At 41.8% G+C, this 20,051-nt stretch overlaps 1 protein-coding gene across 1 annotated transcript in view; it reads left to right on the plus strand.

The window, feature by feature from the left end:
- Positions 1–803: 803 nt before the first annotated feature.
- Positions 804–20,051, plus strand: part of Nlrp3 (NLR family pyrin domain containing 3) — a 30,398-nt gene continuing 11,150 nt past the window's right edge. The window contains exons 1-6 of the mRNA XM_090340175.1: positions 804–1,112; positions 4,775–4,888; positions 7,958–9,713; positions 14,357–14,527; positions 17,576–17,746; positions 18,989–19,159. Coding sequence (XP_090196301.1) covers positions 830–1,112; positions 4,775–4,888; positions 7,958–9,713; positions 14,357–14,527; positions 17,576–17,746; positions 18,989–19,159 — 2,666 coding nt within the window. The 5' untranslated portion in view covers positions 804–829. The remainder of the gene's footprint in view (positions 1,113–4,774; positions 4,889–7,957; positions 9,714–14,356; positions 14,528–17,575; positions 17,747–18,988; positions 19,160–20,051) is intronic.

Below are 20,051 nucleotides of genomic sequence, written 5' to 3' on the forward strand. Positions count from 1 at the left end.
ACCCATTTCAGAGCCTTCTTTTTCTTTGTTCCTTTTCCTTAAGGTCAAAATAGAAGCTAGAAACCATAACTTTCAGTGAGAAGGAACTAGAAGCCAATCCCTTCTGCTTTTTGTTGATAAATGAGGAAGCCAAAATTGAGAAATGATGACTAGCTTGTCCACAGTCACAGCCCTGTCACCTAAGGTTCTCTTAGAGATATGTGAAGGTGGCATCAGGAACTGTGTGTTCACTGTGATATAATCCTACTTATTGGTTTATTATTTATTTCTACAGGGAAATTTCCATTCATGGCCTAGGACACACTCATGGATCATGCCAATGGAGAACTTTCTTATATACTTGTCAAATGAAAGATGGTAATTCATTTTAGTCAGTGGATAACTTTTTCCTTTGTTTTCTTTGTGTGTGTATTCCAGTACTGGGGCTTAAATGCAGGCCTTGCACACCCCCTTGTCTTGGCACCTTATTACCTGAGCCATACCTCCATTTCTGTTTTTTTAGTTGTTAGTTGGAGATGAGAGTTTCACAGTCTTTCTTATGTGGGCTGTCTTAAATCATGATCCTCATATCTTAGCCTCCTCAGTAGCTAAGATTATATACATGCCTTACCAGTGCCCACCTCTTTTTCTTTTTTAAATTAGACTGATACATCAAACTTGCATGTACTGAAGGGTATCAAGTGATATCTTGATACCTGCATAATGTTTTCTGAATTCTGATAATTTGTTGCCTTTAACTGGGTAGTTTAAAAGATTCTCAGTAAAACATGTTTTTCTGCCTGGACTGCTAGTGTATACTAAGACTTAAGGACCCTAAAAAGGGGTGCCAATGAGGATGACGAGCACCCGTTGCAAGCTCGCCCACTATTTGGAAGACCTGGAGGATGCAGACCTTAAGAAATTCAAAATGCATTTAGAAGATTACCCTCTAGAGAAGGGCTGCATCGCACTCCCCAGAGGCCAGACGGAGAAAGCAGACCATGTAGATCTGGCCACACTTATGATCCACTTCCATGGGGAAGAGAAAGCCTGGGCCATGGCTGTGAGGATCTTTGCTGAAATCAACAGGAGAGACCTTCATGAGAAAGCTAAGAGAGATCAGCTAGAGTGGGGTGAGTAAAAGGAAGACTATTTTTTCAATTAAAGAATTTAGTAATTTTGATTTTTACATCATATTTCAAACAAGTATTTAACAAACAAGTATTCAAGAAGGGAATCTCTATATGCAATCACTGGCACTTAGATTTTAGAACATAATTAAAATTAGGCTGAGGGTTTGTATGTTATAGATATATATTAATCTATGTAATAAAACATTATGTCTATAGTCATAGATTTTTATGTCTATGTAGTTGTGTTTATATTTCCAATACCATGTCTATAGTATTGGGTATGCAAATATTGAGTCCTTGCTCTTGTACTGTGTGGATCTAATAGCTACATATTAAGGATACCATGCACCTTTTGTTCCTTTGGTCTTGACTTGTCTCACTCAACATAATTCACTCTAGATTCATCCACTTTGTGCATGCTAGGCAAGCACTCTACCAGTAGGCCAAGCTCCCGGCCCCAGGGTCTTGCTTTATAGCTTAGGTGGGCCTCAAACTTGCTCTGTGGTCCAGGCTGACCTTGGAATTATAATTCTCCTACCACAGCCTCTTGAATTTCTGAGATTATAGATGTGTGCCATCATATCCAGCTGGAGTCAGTATGTTTAAAGGAATTATTTCTTTTTTTTTTTTGCCAGTCTTGGACTTGAGCTCAGGGCTTGAGCACTGTTCTTGGACTTTCTCAAGGCTAGAACTCTACCACTTGAGCCTCAGCATCAATTCCGGCTTTTTTCTATGTATGTGGTACCGAGGAATCGAACCCGGGCCTTCGTGCATGCTAGGCAAGCACTCTACCACTAGGCCAAACTCCCGGCCCCCAAGGAATTATTTCTTTTACTATCTTTTTTCTCCTCTTCTTTCATGGTAATGTTATGGGAAGATAGAGAAAAGCAGTTTGTCTTTTCTAACCATTTAAAAACCCAGAGTTTACTTATGCCTTGGGATTTGCCTTGATTAGAGCTGCTTTATCTGAATCTCTCTCCAGACCTGCTTCTAGTTCTCTACCTATCTCCTCATGTTTCTGCTTGTCTAGTATCTGCTTACATGGCTCATAATCTTGAATTTATCCTTGCTGAGGCTCAAGAGGGAGTTCCTGTTCTTTCAGAATCATGTAACTTTTAAAGAAAAGGCTTTTAGAGAAAAGTCTTTACAATGGCTCTGACTTCAGGAATTAGAATGGTAAAAGAAATTCATTCTCTGTCTCTGTCTCTCCTTGCCTCTCTCTGAGACAGGGTCTTACTATGTATCCTAGGCTGGCTGGAACTTATTATCCTCTGCTCAGCTCCAGAGTTCTGAGATTACAAGTGTGTACTATTATGCTCAAAGAAATTTTCTGAATCCCCTTTTCTCTCTCCCTCCCTACTTTCTTCCCTCCCTCTCTCATTCTCTCTCCCTTTCCCTCTTTGTTCTCATTCTCTGCCAGTCCTGGGGCTTGAACTCAGGGCCTGGACACTGTCCCTGGTGTCTTTTTTGTTCAAGGTTAGCAATCAACCACTTGAACTACAGTGCCACTTCTGCCTTTCTCTTTATGTGGTACTGAGGAAACCCAGGGCTTCACACATGCTAGGCAAGCACTCCAGCACTAAGCCACCTTCCCAGCTCCCAAAGAGCCTTGCTCTTTGCTTGATGTTCTATACAAGGGAAGTATGCTAGGAAGAGCTTAGAATAACCCAGAAAAATCATAGGTGATGATGTTTAGCTGGTATGCTGGGAAGGAAAAATAAAATTGCAACAAAGAGGAGAACATATATAGTATGATGAGGTGACAGGAAATGTGTGGGAGAAAGAGAAAGGTGATATGGATCTGAAGAGGCAAAGGTGTGAAACAGGGGATGTTCGACAATAATTGCACATAATAATACTACTATAACAGTGCCTGTGCTTTCCTATTCAAATTCAAGCATAATTGTTCTAAGCTGTAGAGGCAGTGTCTTTCATTTTGTTTATTTAGCAAACCCATGAAGTACTTACTGTGTCCTTTCTTCTTTCAAATGAGTCAAAATAACCTAGAAGAGATTCTAATTGGTCATATCTCATTCTGGTCAGCTGAACAAAATGTTAAGTGGCCTTCACTGCTGGGTGATACTGACTTGTGTATGTGTATTTTGGTCTGAAAGAAACTATCAGCAGAAATCATTTTTTTTTCCTGAGTTAGGAGACACTTTAGGTAAGAATTACTTTAGGGTTTTTTTTTTTTTTTTTTTTTTTTTTTGCCAGTCTTGGGGACTGAACTCAGGGCCTGAGCACTGTCCTTGGGCTTTCCTCAAGATTAGTGCTCTACCACTTGACCAATAGCACCAGTTCTGGTTTTTCTATATATGTGGTACCGAGGAATCGAACCCCGGTCTTTGTGTATGCTAGGCAAGCACTCTACATTAGACCAAACTACCAGCCCTACTTTAGGTTTTGAATTGAGTTAAATGCTTAGTTTTTGCTTTGTGACCAGGTTGCCAAAAGTATTTGCTCCCAGAATAAACTCCCACTTACTAGAAATCATCTTACTTAGGCTCTTGTCCACCTGGCCTTTGTGTTGTCCTAGTGATTACCTTTTATTCTACCATGTCTAAATTTCTCCTGTCCAACACTTTTTTGGGGCTATGTTATTAGTGTGTGTTTAGATTGATGAGCCTCAGCTATGGTTACATTTTGGAATTACCTGGAAACTTTCGATATGGCATAGTGCCATATCTATCTGGTGGTAGAGTTCTGGAGTCAGCCTTTAAAAAGCTTCCTAGGTGAATCTAAAGTCAGCTAGGATTATGAATTCTGGAACTATATGTAAGTCTAATTGGTAGTTTACTTTATTGTATGCATTTTAATTTTTTCTGAGTATATCAGTTTTAAATTTTATTTTATTTTGCCAGTCCTGGGCTTGCGCTCAAGGCCTGAGGACTGTCCTTGGGCTTTCTTAAGGCTAGATCTCTACCGCTTGAGCCACAGCACCACATCTGGCTTTTTCTATATATGTGGTACCAAGGAATTGAACCCAGGTTTTCATGCATGCTAGGCAAGCACTCTACAACTAGGCCAAACTCCTCGCTCCTAAATTTTTATTATCTTTACTTGTACAAAGGGGTTTCAATTAAACATGTCAGTCTATGAATACATCTTTAAAATATTTTGTATTGTTATTGTAAAGATGATGTACAGAAGGGATCACAATTACATAGTGGTTGGTAGTTTGGACCTGGAAATCTAGCTGAGAGAGCATGAGATGTGAGTACAATGGGTTACAGTTAAGTGAAATCAGGGAAGGGGGAACACTTCTTGGTCCATAGCTATCTTGAGGACACAGGAGATTTTTGAGACTAGTCTCAACATCAGGGAGCCAGGTACTGCCAGAAACAGGTGAGATTTAAATAGTGCCTCCGGTGCATGTTTGATTTCTGAGCCTGAAAAAGAAAATTTGAGATTGATCATACAATCAGAATGCTTGGCAGGGAGCTAACCATCCTTCTTTCACAGTGAGGTATGCCAGAACACTCCCAAGTGGACTTCTGGTATCTTACATGTCATCTGCAACCCAATCCATGTTTTATTCAGGAGACATCTAGGGCAGGAGCCACTGACCCATGCCAAGTGCTAGACTAGGTCTCAATTCCATCCTCTTGAGTTAGGGGCTCTGGATTTGGACACTTTGTATGTTTTTTCCCCTTTGTGTTCAGATAATACACATGCTTCCAGTCTCGCTGTGGTATGCCAGGAAGACAGCATTGAAGAGGAGTGGATGGGTTTACTAGGATTCCTTTCCAGAATCTCAGCTTGTAAGAAAAAGAAAGGTAAGCAATTGAGATGCTGCTTCTAGTTGTTTTCAGAACTATCTTAGGAGGTACTGCACAGCTGGGTAGCAAGGTGATTTGGCTCTTCTACATGCTCCTGCTACTTGGTGAGTGATGCAAGGCTAGGTTATTAACACTGATTTTTACATCATATTTCAAATGACGTGTTTAACAAACAAGTATTCAAGAAGGGAATCACAGGCTCTTAATTTTTAGAACATAATCAAAATTAGGCTTAAGGGTCTGTATATCATAGATACGTATTAATCAATGTAATAAAACATTATGTCTATAGAGTCATAAGTTTTTATGTCTATGTAGTTGCATTTATATTTCCCATACTATGTCCATATCATTGGGTATGCAAATATTGAAGCAGACTCATTTTTTAAAAAAATTATTTTTTTATTGTAATTAATAGAAGGGTTACATTATATTCACCAGATAGAAGGTGCATTAATTCACATACATTGATACCCTTTCTCATGTCTTGGTCCCCATTACCCTCCCCCCACCCCACCCCTCATCTTGTTTTCCCCCCTTCCCTATTCTATTTCAAATAACCAAATACAAATATATCCAATATATCAGATAACAAAGTAAGATACTGTAACAATATGAGATAACCAAGGGACAGCAAAAGAGATGAGAGATAACATAGTACATTAAAGACAACAATCACTCATTATATGGCTCTATATCCTAGAGGTCCTTTCATTTAGCGGAAGCAGGCTCATTTTTATTGCTACTTGTAGTCCCAGAGCTATGGGGAGGGCTTTTAAAAGAAAAAAAATATTTTTTGCTAGTCCTTGGGCTTGAGCTCAAGGCCTGAGCACTGTCCTTGGGCTTTCTCGAGGCTAATGCTCTACCACTTGAGCCACAGCACCATTTCTGGCTTTTTCTATGTATGTGATACCAAGGAATCGAACCCGAGTCTTTATGCTTGCTAGGCAGGCATTCTATCACTAGGCCAAACTCCTGGCCCAAGAAAATATAATTTTGTTTGGCACCAGTGGCTCACACCTTTAATCCTAGCTACTCAGGAGGCTGAGATCTGAGAATTGTGTTTCTTTTTTTTTTTTAATTTTTTTTATTGTAATTAGTAAAAGGGTTACATGATATTTGCCAGATAGAAGGTGCATTAATTCACATACATTGATACCCTTTCACATGTCTTGGTACCCATTTCCCTCCCCCTCCACACCCTCCACCCGTCTTGGTTTTCCCCCCAGAATTGTGTTTCAAAGCTAGCCTAGGCACGAAAAGTCTGTGAGACTCTTATCTCCAATTAATCACCAGAAAACTCAAATGGTTGGGTGCTCGCCTTGAGCTGAAGAACTCAGTGACAGAGCCTAGGCCCAGAGTTCAAGTCCCACAACTGACAACAACAACAAAAAAAAAAAAAAGAAAAGAAAAGAAAAAGGAAAACAACAGAGAAAAAGAAAATATATTTTTCTGGATGCATTTTTTTTTTTTTTGCTAGTCCCAGGGCTTGAACTCAGGGTCTGAGCACTGCCCTTGAGCTTTCTCAAGGCCTGTGCCTTGAGCCACAGCACCATTTCCAGCTTTTTCTATGTATGTGGTACCAAGGAATTGAACCTTGTTTTTGTGCATGCTAGGCAAGCACTCTACCACTAGGCCAAACTCCTGGCCCCAGAAAATATAATTTAATTTTTATTTTTTGCCAATCCTGGAGCTTGGACTTAGAGCCTGGGAACTGACCCTGAACTACTTTTGATCAAGGCTGGCACTCTACTTCTTGAGCCACAGCGCCACTTCTGACTTTTTCTGAGTAGTTTATTGGAGATAATAGTGTCACGGACTTTTTTGCCTGGGCTGGCTTCGAATTGCTAATACCTGTAATTCTAGCTACTTAGCAGGATGAGAGCTGAGGATTGAGATTTGGAGCCAGCCTTGATAGGAAATTCTATGAGACTCTTATCTTCAATAAACTGCCAAAAAAATAGAAAGTAGAACTGTTGCTCAAGTGATAGAACACTAGCCTTGAGCAAAAGAAGCTCAGAAGAGTTCCTAAGAGTTCCCGAATCATGTCTCAAGACCAGCACGCGCGCTTGCACGCGCGCAGCGCGCGCACGCACACACACACACACACACACACACACACACACACACACACACACACACGACATGAGTACATGTCTAGGATACATGAGGCCCTAGATTTCATTCTTCAGTATCACATAAACAAACTAACAAAAGACTTGAGCTTTAGACTAACGGTGTAAGATTCAAACCAATTGGTGTAAGATTCTGAATGGTGGCTGCATGTACACTGGTCTTTTGATCAGTTGTGTATGTAAGACATTGGGCATTAGAGTTTTGGGGGCCTTTCAGAGCCAAGAGGGTAGAAAACTTACACTTTCTGTTTATTCCCCCCCAACTGCTATTTTCTCTAGTTGCAAATCTGTTTTCTTTCTTTTTTTTCCTTTGGTCTAAGATTGGTATTTGACAGTTGGTATCCTCAATGGCTGGTACTCTACTACCCGAGCCACACCTCTAGCCCCTTTGTTTCCTTCTTGGGAATGCAGACTTCCTATATATGAGGTTGTATCTTATGTTGCATCTATTCACATTTACAAAATATGAGTGACACATGGGTACTTCTCTAGTTTACAGTCAACGCTCATGGTACTTTACAGCTTGAAGTGCTTCTCCCCCCATCCTATTTATTTATTTATTTATTTATTTATTTATTTATTTTTAATGCCAGTATTGGCCCTTGAAGTTAGGGCTTTACACCCTGGTTTGGCATTTTTGTTCCAGGCATTTTTGAACCATGTTCACTTCCAGCTTTTTGGTGATTAATTGGAGATAAGGATCCCCTGGACTTTTCTGCCTGCGTTGGCTTCAAATCAGAACCTCAGTTTCCAGCCTTCCAGATAGCTAGAATTACAGGCATGGGCCACCAAAGTCTAGCTTTCAGCACTCCTTCTTAGGGCACAGGATTGTTTCTATTTTTTGTAATGTGTTTTTTTTCAGGCTTATTTGTTGCTCATCTCAGATATGTGTAGACTACTTGTAGCATCTAACTTTCTGTCTCTGCCATAGATTACTGCAAGAAGTACAGAAAACACGTGAGAAGCAGGTTCCACTGTATCGAAGATAGGAATGCACGTCTAGGTGAGAGTGTGAATCTCAATAGACGCTACACACAGCTGCAGCTGGTCAAGGAGCACCCAAGTCAGCAGGAGAGGGAGCAGGAGCTGCTGACCATCGGCAGGACCAAGACATGGGACAGCCCCATGAGTCCCATCAAACTGGAATCGCTGTTTGATCCCGATGATGAATACGCTGAGCCTGTGCACACGGTGGTGTTCCAGGGAGCGGCGGGCATTGGGAAAACAATACTAGCCAGGAAGATTATGCTGGACTGGGCATCAGGGAAGCTCTTCCAAGACAAGTTTGACTATTTATTCTATATCCACTGTCGTGAGGTGAGCCTTGTGATGTTGAGAAGTCTGGGGGACTTGATCGTCAGCTGTTGCCCTGACCCAAACCCACCCATGTGCAAAATAGTGCGCAAGCCCTCCAGGATCCTCTTCCTCATGGATGGTTTTGACGAGCTGCAAGGTGCCTTTGATGAGCACATAGGAGAGCTCTGCACAGACTGGCAGAAGGCTGAGAGGGGAGACATTCTCCTGAGCAGCCTTATTAGAAAGAAGCTGCTGCCTGAGGCCTCTCTGCTCATCACTACGAGACCAGTGGCTCTGGAGAAACTGCAGCACCTGCTAGACCACCCACGTCACATAGAGATCCTGGGTTTCTCTGAAGCCAAAAGGAAGGAGTATTTTTTCAAGTATTTCTCAGATGAGGTGCAGGCCAGTGAAGCCTTCAGGCTGATCCAGGAGAATGAGGTCCTCTTTACTATGTGCTTTATCCCCTTGGTTTGCTGGATTGTGTGCACAGGGCTGAAGCAGCAGATGCAGAGTGGCAAGAGCCTCGCTCAGACCTCTAAGACCACCACTGCAGTCTATGTCTTTTTCCTTTCCAGTCTCCTGCAATCCCGAGGAATGGGCCAAGAGCCCCACCTCCACGCCAATCTCCGGGGGCTCTGCTCTTTGGCTGCTGATGGAATCTGGAATCAGAAAATTTTATTTGAGGACTGTGACCTCAGGAATCATGGCCTGCAGAAGGTGGATGTGTCTGCTTTTTTGAGGATGAATGTGTTCCAGAAGGAAGTGGACTGTGAGAAATTCTACAGCTTCATCCACATGACATTCCAGGAGTTCTTTGCTGCTATGTACTATTTGTTAGAAGAGGAGGAAGAGGAGGTGAGGACCAGGAGCAAGTCAGGAAGCTGTTCAGAACTTCTGAATCGAGATGTGACAGTGCTGCTGGAAAACTATGGAAAATTTGAAAAGGGCTATCTGATCTTTGTGGTCCGTTTTCTCTTTGGCCTTGTAAATCAGGAGAGGGCTTCTTATTTGGAGAAGAAATTGAGTTGTAAGATCTCCCAGCAAATCAGACTGGAGCTGCTGAAATGGATTGAAGCAAAAGCCAAGGCGAAGAAGCTGCAGATCCAGCCTAGCCAGCTGGAATTGTTCTACTGCCTATATGAGATGCAGGAGGAAGACTTCGTGAGAAGGGCCATGGACCACTTTCCCAAAATCGAAGTCAATCTCTCCACCAGAATGGATCACATGGTTTCTTCATTTTGCATCGAGAACTGTCGAAGAGTAGAAACGCTTTCTCTGGGTTTTCTCCATAACTCCACCAAGGAGGAAGAAGAGGAGGAGGAAGACAGTCCACACCTGGGCATGTCCCGAAGTTTCCTCCCAGGTCCTCCTGCTGCCTGCTCTCACACGTAAGGAGTGTTGACCTCAAGAAAGTGGTAGAACATGGCAGCTGATTTCTAGGCTACTTTTCCTCTCTCTGTCTCTCTCTCTCTGTCTCTCTCTCTGTCTCTGTCTCTCTCTGTCTCTGTCTCTGTCTCTGTCTCTGTCTCTCTGTCTCTCTCTCTCTCTGTCTCTCTCTCTCTGTCTCTCTCTATCTCTCTGTCTCTCTCTCTCTCTCTCTCTCTCTCTCGTCTCTCTCTCTCTCTCTCTCTTCTCTCTCTCTCTCTCTCTCTCTCTCTCTCTCTCTCTCTCTCTCTCTCTCTCTTTCCTTTTTACAGTCCTGGGGCTTAAACTCAGGGCCTGAGCATTGTCCTTGGGCTTTTATCTCAAGGCCAGTGGTCTTCCACTTAAGCCACAGCACCACTTCCAGCTTTTTTCTATGTATGTGTTACTGAAGAATCAAACCTGGGTCTTCATGCATGCTAGGCAAGCACTCTACCACTAGGCCAAACTCCTGCTTCCTCTTGTTGCTTTCTTTTTCCTTTCTTTCCAACATTTTCTGACTTTAACTATTATTATGTAGCTGTCAAGCTACATAATAATAACACTGGATTCCTTTATTGGTAGAGACTAAATTAGCTAGGTGACTAGATGGGATGTGCAGAACACTCTCAGAATATAAGAAACATTCATTTGGGAAGGGATGCCAGTGTAGTATAATGAATTAGGATGGGGAATGGGGAGCCAATGTTCACTCTAGTTCATTCTGTTAGTTCAGTTTACATTGCTAAAACAGAGATTAGATAATATATATATATATATATATAAAAGCATCAATTTATCACCAGCTAGAAGCTGAGAAACCATGGTCAAGTTATAGAGCCTCTTTGCTATGGTTCTGTCCTGGTTGACAGAACAAGACAGCTCTTTTTTTTAATTAAAGAATTTATTAATGTTGATTTTTATATCATATTTTAAATGACAAGTTTAACAAATAAGTGTTCAAGAAGGGAGTCTCTATTTACAATCATTGGGACTTAGTATTCAGAACTTAATCAAATTAGGCTAAGGGTTTGTATGTCATAGAAACATTAATTTATGAAATAAAACATTATGTCTATAGAGTCATAGGTTTTTATGTCTATATAGTTATGTATGTATTTCCATTACCATGCCCATAGCATTGGGTATGCAGACATTGAGTCCTCGCTCTTGTACTCTTTGGATTTAATAGCCATATATTAAGCATACCATGCACCTTTTGTTCCTTAGGTCTTGACTTGTCTCACTCAACATGATTCGCTTTAGATTCATCCACTTCCCTGCGAATGCCATTATTTTATCTTGTCTGTTGGCTATGTAGAATTCCATTGTGTATATATATACCATATTGTCTGTATCCATTCATTTGCAATAGGGCATCTGGGTTGTTTCCATTGCCTGGCTATTATGAATAATGTAGAAATGAACACAGTGGAGCAGGTGTCCTTATCATATCTTGGGTTATGATGTTCAGGATAGATGCCCAGAAGTGGTATGGCGGGATCGTGGGGAAGGTCAATTTTCAGTTCTTTAAGAAACCTCCACACTGCTTTCCAGAGTGGCTGAACTAGTCTACATTCCCACCAGCAGTGTAGTAGGGTTTCTTTTTCTCCACAACCCTGCCAGCAACTGTCATTGACAAGACAGCTCTTTTAAGTTCCCCACTATAATAAGGGCACTAATCTCACGTATGGAGCTCTGTGACAATCACCTTCCAAAGACCCCATCTCCTAATACCAATGTACTAGTGATTAGGGTATCAAGATGATTTTATATTTATATATTAATTCATTAATTTGGTGGAGATGATCATTCAGGTTACAGTAATGTGAGTGGAAGATAATATGTTCCTCAGGGTCCTAAAAGAAAAGAACAAGAAGCCTGACCAAGATCACATATCTTTGGGGAAAATAGTGACTCATAGAACCTGGCTAGTTTCTGGTCAGAAGTGAGGTGTGCATCCATCTTTCTAGGTGATATTTGCAGAAAAGTTAAAGATTGTCTTGGAACCTTCTGGAGAGACTTGTGGTGTAGTGATACTAGGTGCTCATTGTAAATGCAGAATTGAAGGCCTATGCAGTCAGATTCCACATTAAAAAAACATTTTTTTAAGGCAGTATGGTGTTTGAACTCAGGACCTTGTACTTGTAGGCAGGCACTCTATCATTTGAGCCATAGGCCCATCAGCACCCCCTTTTCCCCTATCCCCCCTTCCCCCTCCTTGCACTGATAATTTATTTAGTACTCTACCATTTTGAGCCATAGCTCCATTTCCACTTTTATGTAGTGTATTGGAGATAAGAGTTTCACAAATATTCCTGCCTGGGCTAGCTCTGTACTAAGACACTTAGCCTCCCAAGTAGCTAGGATTATAGGCATGAGCCACTGGTTCCTGGCTTTTCACTGATTATTTTTGAGTTAAAGTCTTCCTTCCTTCCTGTGTTTGCTCCTGGATCATCATCATCCCCCTATTTTTTCACTTCCTACAATAGCTGAGATGACAGGTACATGTCATCGCATCTAACTTGTTCCACTGAGAGGAGATTCACAGACTTTTCTTTCCAGACTAGCCTGGACCCATGATTCTCCCAGTCTCAGTCTCCCAAGTATGGGTTTGCAGGTGTGAGCCACCAGTTACCAGCTCAAATTGCGTTTTTTTCCCCCCTGTTAGTCATGGTGCTTGAACTCAGGGTTTGGGGGTTGTCCCTGTGCTCTTCAATTCAAGGCTAATATTCTACCACTTTGAGCCACAGTATCACTTTGAGTTTTCTGGGAGTTAATTGGAAATAAGTCTCACCAACTTTCCTGCCTGGTGTGGTTTCAAACTGCAATCCTCAGATCTCAGCTTCCTGAGTAGCTAGGATTACAGGCACGAGTGACCAGCTCCAACTGCATTTTTATAGGAACTTCAGGTGACTGAAATGTGAATTCCTGGAAATGGCTCAAAATTAATATATACTGGTCTCACTTCTGACTTTATTTCTATGAGCATAGCCTGGTTTCAGGAGTTTTGAGAACGTAAACTGCTGCTGTGCAACCTGTGTGAAACATTTTTTCTTTTCTTCTCTTTCTTTTCTTTTCCTTTCTTTCTTTCTTTCTTTCTTTCTTTCTTTCTTTCTTTCTTTCTTTCTTTCTTTCTTGGAACAGTTAGTGAAACTGGCTCTCTTTTTGGTGCTTTTATTTTTTTATTGTTGGGGTGATGTACAGAGGGATTACAGCTACATTCGTCAGGTAGTGGGTCCATTCCCCCCTCCCCCACTTTTTTAAAATACTATTTTAGTCAGGCATCAGTGGCTCACACTTGTAATCCTAGCCACTCAGAAGGCTGAGATCTGGGGATTGCAGTTCAAAGCCATCCAGGTTACTAAAGTCCGAGAGACGCTTATCTCCAATTAACCACCAGAAAACTGGAAGTGGTGCTGTGGCTCAAACAGTAGAGCACTAGCCTTGAGCTGAAGAGCTCAAAAGAACAGGGCTCATGCCCAGAGTTCAAGTTCCCATATCTGACAAAGAGTATGTATATATAACTTATTATCTTTAAATAATTGTATGAAGGAATTACCATTAAGAAAGCGGTTCATAAATATAATGCATCTTGATCAGTCTGATCCCTTTTAGTATATGAGAGTCTCTTTCTAGAGCAGTTATTCCAGAGGGTCCAAGCAAGCATGGGTCAGTTGACTGCTGAGGGAGGGGTGGATGATGCTCATGGCTGGCCAAAGGTTCTCTCTCTCTGTATCTCTGTCTCTCTGTCTCTCTCTGTCTCTCTGTCTCTCTGTCTCTGTCTCTCTCTGTCTCTCTGTCTCTGTCTCTGTCTCTGTCTCTCTCTCTCTCTCTCTCTCTCACTCTCTTTTGTCATAAGGTAGAGAAAAGTAATCTTCAAAAGGCTCACTCCTCTATGAATATTCTTTGGATTTGTGATCCAGTTTTTTTTTTTTTGCCAGTCCTGGGCTTGAGCTCAGGGCCTGAGCACTGTCCTTGGACTTTCTCAAGGCTGGAGCTCTACCACTTGAGCCTCAGCACCATTTCTGGCTTTTTTCTATGTATGTGGTACTAAGGAATCGAACCCGGGTCTTCGTGCATGCTAGGCAAGCACTCTACCACTAGGCCAAACTCCCAGCCCCTTGTGATCCAAATTTTAAGCTCTACGAGGCCGTCCCTATCCCTTTCTTCTTCTTTTGTTTGTGAGACAAGATCTTGTTGTACAGCCCAGACTGGTCTTGACTTGAGATCCCTCCTATGTTAGTTTCCTGAGTGCTGAGACTAAAGATGGATGCCACCAAGCCCTGCTCCTGGGAATCATTTGTATGAACTGGTGCCAGGCACCCTCCCTGGCTCTCACTTGGATTTATTCTTGTTAGAAATCAATGCTCTTTTCTGGGGCCAGGAGTTTGGCCTAGTGGTAGAGTGCTTGCCTAGCATGCATGAGGACCCGGGTTCGATTCCTCGGTACCACATACATAGAAAAAAGCCAGAAGTAGTGCTGAGGCTCAAGTGGTAGAGCTCTAGCCTTGAGAAAGACTAAGGACAGTGCTCAGGCCCTGAGCTCAAGCTCAGGACTGGCAAAAAAAAAAAAAAAGAAAAAAAGAAATCAATGCTCTTTTCTATTCTTCTGTCTTCTCATTTCTAGATTAGTGAATTGCTATCTAACATCCAGCTTTTGTCGGCGTCTCTTCTCTGTTCTAAGCACCAACACCAATCTAACTGAGCTAGACCTCAGTGACAATGCGCTGGGAGATCCAGGGGTGAACGTGCTGTGTGAAGCACTTAGGAATCCTGACTGTAACATTCAGAGACTGTGGTAAGTCCCTGGGCATACGTGTATGTGTGTGACAGAGGGAGAGAGAGACAGACAGATGGTTAGAGACATAAAGACAGACACAAAGAAAGCTACAGAGTAGGACAGAGAAACTGTTTTATGGTGACAAAAATAGAGAAGCCATATTCTGAGGGGCCAGATCTTAGAATCTTTATCCAAAGGCAGGTGAATGCATAGTGGACTCCTTTCTCAAAAACTAGCAGCCATGGGCAGGGGAGTTTGGTCTAGTGGTAGAGTGCTTGCCTAGCATGCATGAAGACCTGGGTTCAATTCCTTGGTACCACATACATAGAAAAAAGCCAGAAATGGTGCTAAGGCTCAAGTGGTAGAGCTCTAGCCTTGAGAAAGTCGAAGGACAATGCTCAGGCTCCGAGCTCAAGCCCAAGAATGGCAAAAAAACAAAACCAAAACCAAAACAAAACAAAACAAAAAAACCCCTAGCAGCCAGCAAATACACTTAACACTGTTAGGAAACTGAGTCATGAAGGCTGGAAAAGAAAGGTAAAACAAAAACAATACCAACAAACCAGCTCCTATAGAGAGCCGAACTGGGCTTCATGGTGACTGGAGCAAAGCCAGAAGACAGGAGATGGTACACAAACAAGGAGTCACATGGCATGGATTAATAGCGTTAAGCTGGGCCAGGCCTAAATAGGGTGTCAGGGGGCAGGGCCACAGGAAACTCTCAGTCCCAGGCTCTGTACTGACAGGTTTAGTAAACTATTATCCAAGTCACCACCCCGGCCTCCATGGATTTAGATGTACCCATCACCTGGGAAGTGGAGGCTTCACCTTTTCCCACCATGAAGACAAGATGCCTACCCTTCACCATATGGCCAATAAGGCACTGGGCACAGTCAATCTCCCCACTTCAAGATGAGATGAGACCTTAGGGGCTGGATCAGTGTTCTTGGAACTGCTATATCAATAGGCTGAATGGCTTCAGCAACATGAGTTCATGCATGCTAGGCAAGCACTCTACCACTAGGCCATACTCCCTGCCCCCTCACTCAACTTTTGTGAGTCAGATTTACTTACCCTATAATGAGTACACGGGCCTGGGCTGTGCCTCTGACTCTGTTGTAAGTTTAACAAGCTACACAGTAAATAAATATTTGTTACTTTACTTTATTGTTATTATAAAGGTGATGTATGGAGGGATTACAATTATATGAGTCAGTATATTTCCTTCACATAGTGACCCCCCTTTTTTTGGTTGTGGGGCTTACCTCTGGGCCTGGGCACTCTCCCTGAGCTCTTCAGTTCAAGGATGCCACCCTACCCCTGGAGCCACAGCATCACTTCCAGTTTTCTGGTGGTTTATTGGAGATAAGAATCTCACATTCTTTAGTGCTCAGACTGGCTTTGAATCACAATTCTCAGATCTCAGCCTCCTGAATAGCTAGGATTACAGACATGAGCCCCCATGCCCAGCATGAATTGAGTTTTATAGTTCACTTTCATCAGTGTCCAGTGAGCTCTTTTGCTGCACTTTCTTTTCCCTTTCCACTTCGAGCTTTGTATGCTCCCCACCTCTTTTTTTCTTTTTTTATTGTAATTAATAGAAGGGTTACATTATATTCACCAGATAGAAGGTGCATTTCTTAACAATCATTGCTATCCCTTTTCATGTTTTTGTCCCCATTTCCCTCCCCCACCTCCTCTCCTCAACGCTCCCCACCTCTTAAACACGTATATACTTGAATACACTATACATAAATAAAAGAAGACAGAGTCATAAAAAAATAAAAAGAAGAGATCTCATTTCCATATCTCGGAGTTCATTTTGATAGGCATTTTTCTTTTTTGTTATTCCTGGGGCTTGAACTCAGCGTCTATCTGAGCTGTCCCTGAGCTTTTACTCCAGGTTAGCACTCTACCATTTGAGCCACAGTGCCACTTTCAGCTTTCTCTGTATGTGATACTGAGGAATCAAACCCAGGACTTTACTCATCATATAATTAGGTGCTTATAGGAATTAATGGGATTCCCATAGAACTATGTCCATCCCTTTGAGGACAGAATCTAGGTGACATACTTACCTTGTACTTAGTGCCGTAGCACTCTACCACTTTGAGCCATAGTGGCACTTTGGGTTTTCTGGTGGTTAATTGGAGATTAGAGTTTCATGAACTTTCATGCTCTGGCTGGCTTTGAATCTCAATCGTTAGATTCTAGCTTCCTGTGTAGCCAGGATTATAGGTGTGAGCCACGGGAGCCCAGCTTAGTGTTATCTTCTAAAGGTTCCAATATCCCCACAAATCAAGCTTTTGACACATGAACCCTGGTAGAACAACCCATGTTAAATAACATGTAACAAATCAAGAACCAGAGCTCCTGTTCTCTTAATTTCTCCTTCTGCATAGATGGAATGCTGGGATTAAGACAGCCAGCAAAATAGAGGAACAATGTTGGCAAGGACAGGAAGTCTTGTGTCAGCAATGTCCAGTGATGGTACTTCAACCATTAGAAATGCCCAAGTCATGGAAACCACAGGCTTCTATTTGTGAACTAGGTACAAGCCATTTGTGCATCTATGGGTGGATCATGACATTCTTGGCATTACTGACAGTGCCTGGCCCTGGACACTGTGTCCTCAGGCAATGAGCAAGTGATCCTAGGAAGGCTGTGTCTTGGTCTATGTTCAGGAACACTCTGGTCAGATGAGTTGCCATGAACTTTGTTACATGAGCCCATTCCTGGTGAAGAAACCAAGTGCAGACTGGAAGGAGAAGACAGTGGGAGTCAGTTCTCTATCAGTGAGACAATCTGAAATAATCAATGTACAAAGAGAAAGATTTATTTTGAGTTTATTTACATCATGGTAGAGAGAGAGAGAAGAGACCCTGGTCCCAATATTCCCTGCAAGAGTGCCTCTCCAGTGACTTTGTTTCATTCAGCAGACCCCATTTCCATAAGGTTCTATCACTCACTGCCAGGAAGCCTCAGCTCATGAACCTCATTAAAGTCTAAACTATGGGAGAGGTGAGAGGCCTGTTCTGATGCTCGACTTCTGTACTTGGCATGAAGGTTGGGGCGCTGTGGCCTTTCCCATCAGTGCTGTTTTGACATCTCTTCAGTCCTGAGCAGCAACCAGAAGCTGATAGAATTGGACCTGAGTGATAACGCCCTGGGAGACTGTGGTATCAAGCTCTTGTGTGTGGGGCTGAAGCATCTGTTCTGCAATTTGAAGAAACTCTGGTGAGTCTGAGTTCCTGTCTCTCAGAAGCTGTTTTTGGAGACCTCTGACTTTAGTGAGACACAAGGAGCTGGCGTTTATGTGTGAGAACAGTCTCTCACATAATCTGCCCATTGTGCTCATCTGTGTTTGTTTGGTAATCATTTAATCAGTGTTTGCTGTGAGGAAAACCACATATGAAAGTCTACAAAATGAGGGATACAAACAAAAAATGATGGTTGCCTTTAAGGTATGTACTATATAGCTAAGAAAATAAAACTATTGAGATGCATTGCTTTAGAAGATAAATCCTCAGTTTTCACATCATCCTGCCATGATGCTTGTCAGTGAATGCTTCTGGATCTAGATGCTGAATAAGAGAATAAAGTACTCAAAAAAAGGGCAGGGTTGCTGAGCACCTGTAGTTCATACCTGTAATCCTATCTATTCAGGAGGCTGAGATCTGAGGATCATGGTTTAAAGCCAGCCTGGACATAAAAGTCCATGAGACTCTTATCTCATAAAAAACCAACAACTCCAAAACAAAACAAGAAACAACAACCCCCTCCAAAGGACAAACAAACAACCCACAGAAAACATAAAAAGGACAAACAAACAACAAACATAAAAGAAATCCTAGTGAAGTAGAGTTGGCAAGAACATGGAGAAATTAGAGCTTTGTACATTGCTAGTGAGATACAAAACTATACAAAACAATGATGCTTTTGTAAATAATGATTTTTGGTTTGTATCAGAGATGGCACATCCAGATATGTTATTATTATTATTATTATCATTAATATTATTTTCCAGTCCTGGGGCTTGAACTCAGGGCCTGGGCACTATCCTTGGGTTTCCTAAAGGCCATGCTCTACCACTTGAGCCACAGAACCATTTCTGGCTTTTTCTGTGTATATAGTACCAAGGAATCAAACCACGGCTTTGTGCATGCTAGGCAAGCACTCTACCACTAGACCATTATTTTTGGCTAGTCCTGGGTCAAGGATGCTATCCTTGAGCTTCTTTTTTCTACTACTTGAGCTACAGTACCCCTTCTGGAAGATGTTACAGTGTTGTGATGGGTTTGGAAGGTGCTTATGTGTTTTTACAACAATCAAAAGGAAAGAACAGGTTACATGACTCTTGAATGCACCCTTTTCCCATGTACAGACTGAAGGAGAGGAGTGGCAGGGGAAATTTCAACTCAGCACATGGTGGAGCAAGAGTGACAGTGTGATTATGATTTTCTCCCATCTTTCTGGAAGGTTGGTCAGCTGCTGCCTCACGTCGACCTGTTGTCATGATCTCGCATCAGTCCTCACCACCAACCATTCCCTGACCAGACTCTATGTTGGAGAAAATGCCTTGGGAGATTTGGGAGTTGGAATTTTATGTGAAAAGGTGAAACACCCACAATGTAACTTGCAGAAACTGGGGTAAGTCTTTGTATCTCAGCAAAAAAGAAAATTCTCCTCAAAGATAAATTATTTGGAAAATGTGGAGGGGGTTATGCTAAAAAAAAAGTTAACCAGGTGGAGCTGAGGGTAGAGAATAGTAGAGATCAGAAAGGGTTTGAAACATTAGCTGTATGTTGTTGAACACAGCTGGCTTTCTGTATTTATAGGCTCAGCACTGCAGAGTCAGCTAACCAACTGTGGATCAAAACTACTTGAAAAATATTATATCATGCTGAAATATGTAAACTTTTGTCTTGTTAACATTCATTAAGTGATACAGTATAACTATGCATAATGTAACAACATGCAGGATATTAACTTATAGCTAACCTAGAGGTCATGTATTACCTATGTAATGTACATAGGTAATATACAAATACTAAGGTATTTTATATAAGGAACTTGTATACTTGTATGCTTTGAGGGAGTGTTTTTTTCCATATATTTTATGTAATTAATAGAAGGGTTACATTATATTCGCCAGATAGAAGGTGCATTAATTCACATACATTGATACCCTTACTCATGCCTTGGTCCCCATTTCTCTCCCCCCCACCCCTCATTTTTTTCCATATAATTTTTGTTGTAATTAATAGAAGGGTTACATTACATTCACCAGATGGAAGGTGCATTACTTCACATACATTGATACCCTTTCTCATTTCTTGGTCCTTTGAGGGAGTCTTGTAACCAATTCCCCACATATACTGAGGGACCACTCAATTACTGCTAATAATTTATGCTAATTTAAGATGACAGAATTGAAGTTTCTTAGAACTAGAAGAAACTTTTTAGATCATTGGGTGGAAACTTGTTTCTAAGACAGTCACACGAAAAGCCATCCATTTTATGTCTGAACTCCTGCAAGCAT

Source organism: Megascapheus bottae, chromosome 10 (genome assembly GCF_031878675.1).
Source record: "Megascapheus bottae isolate mThoBot1 chromosome 10, mThoBot2.hap1, whole genome shotgun sequence".
NCBI classification, from domain to species: domain Eukaryota; kingdom Metazoa; phylum Chordata; class Mammalia; order Rodentia; family Geomyidae; genus Megascapheus; species Megascapheus bottae.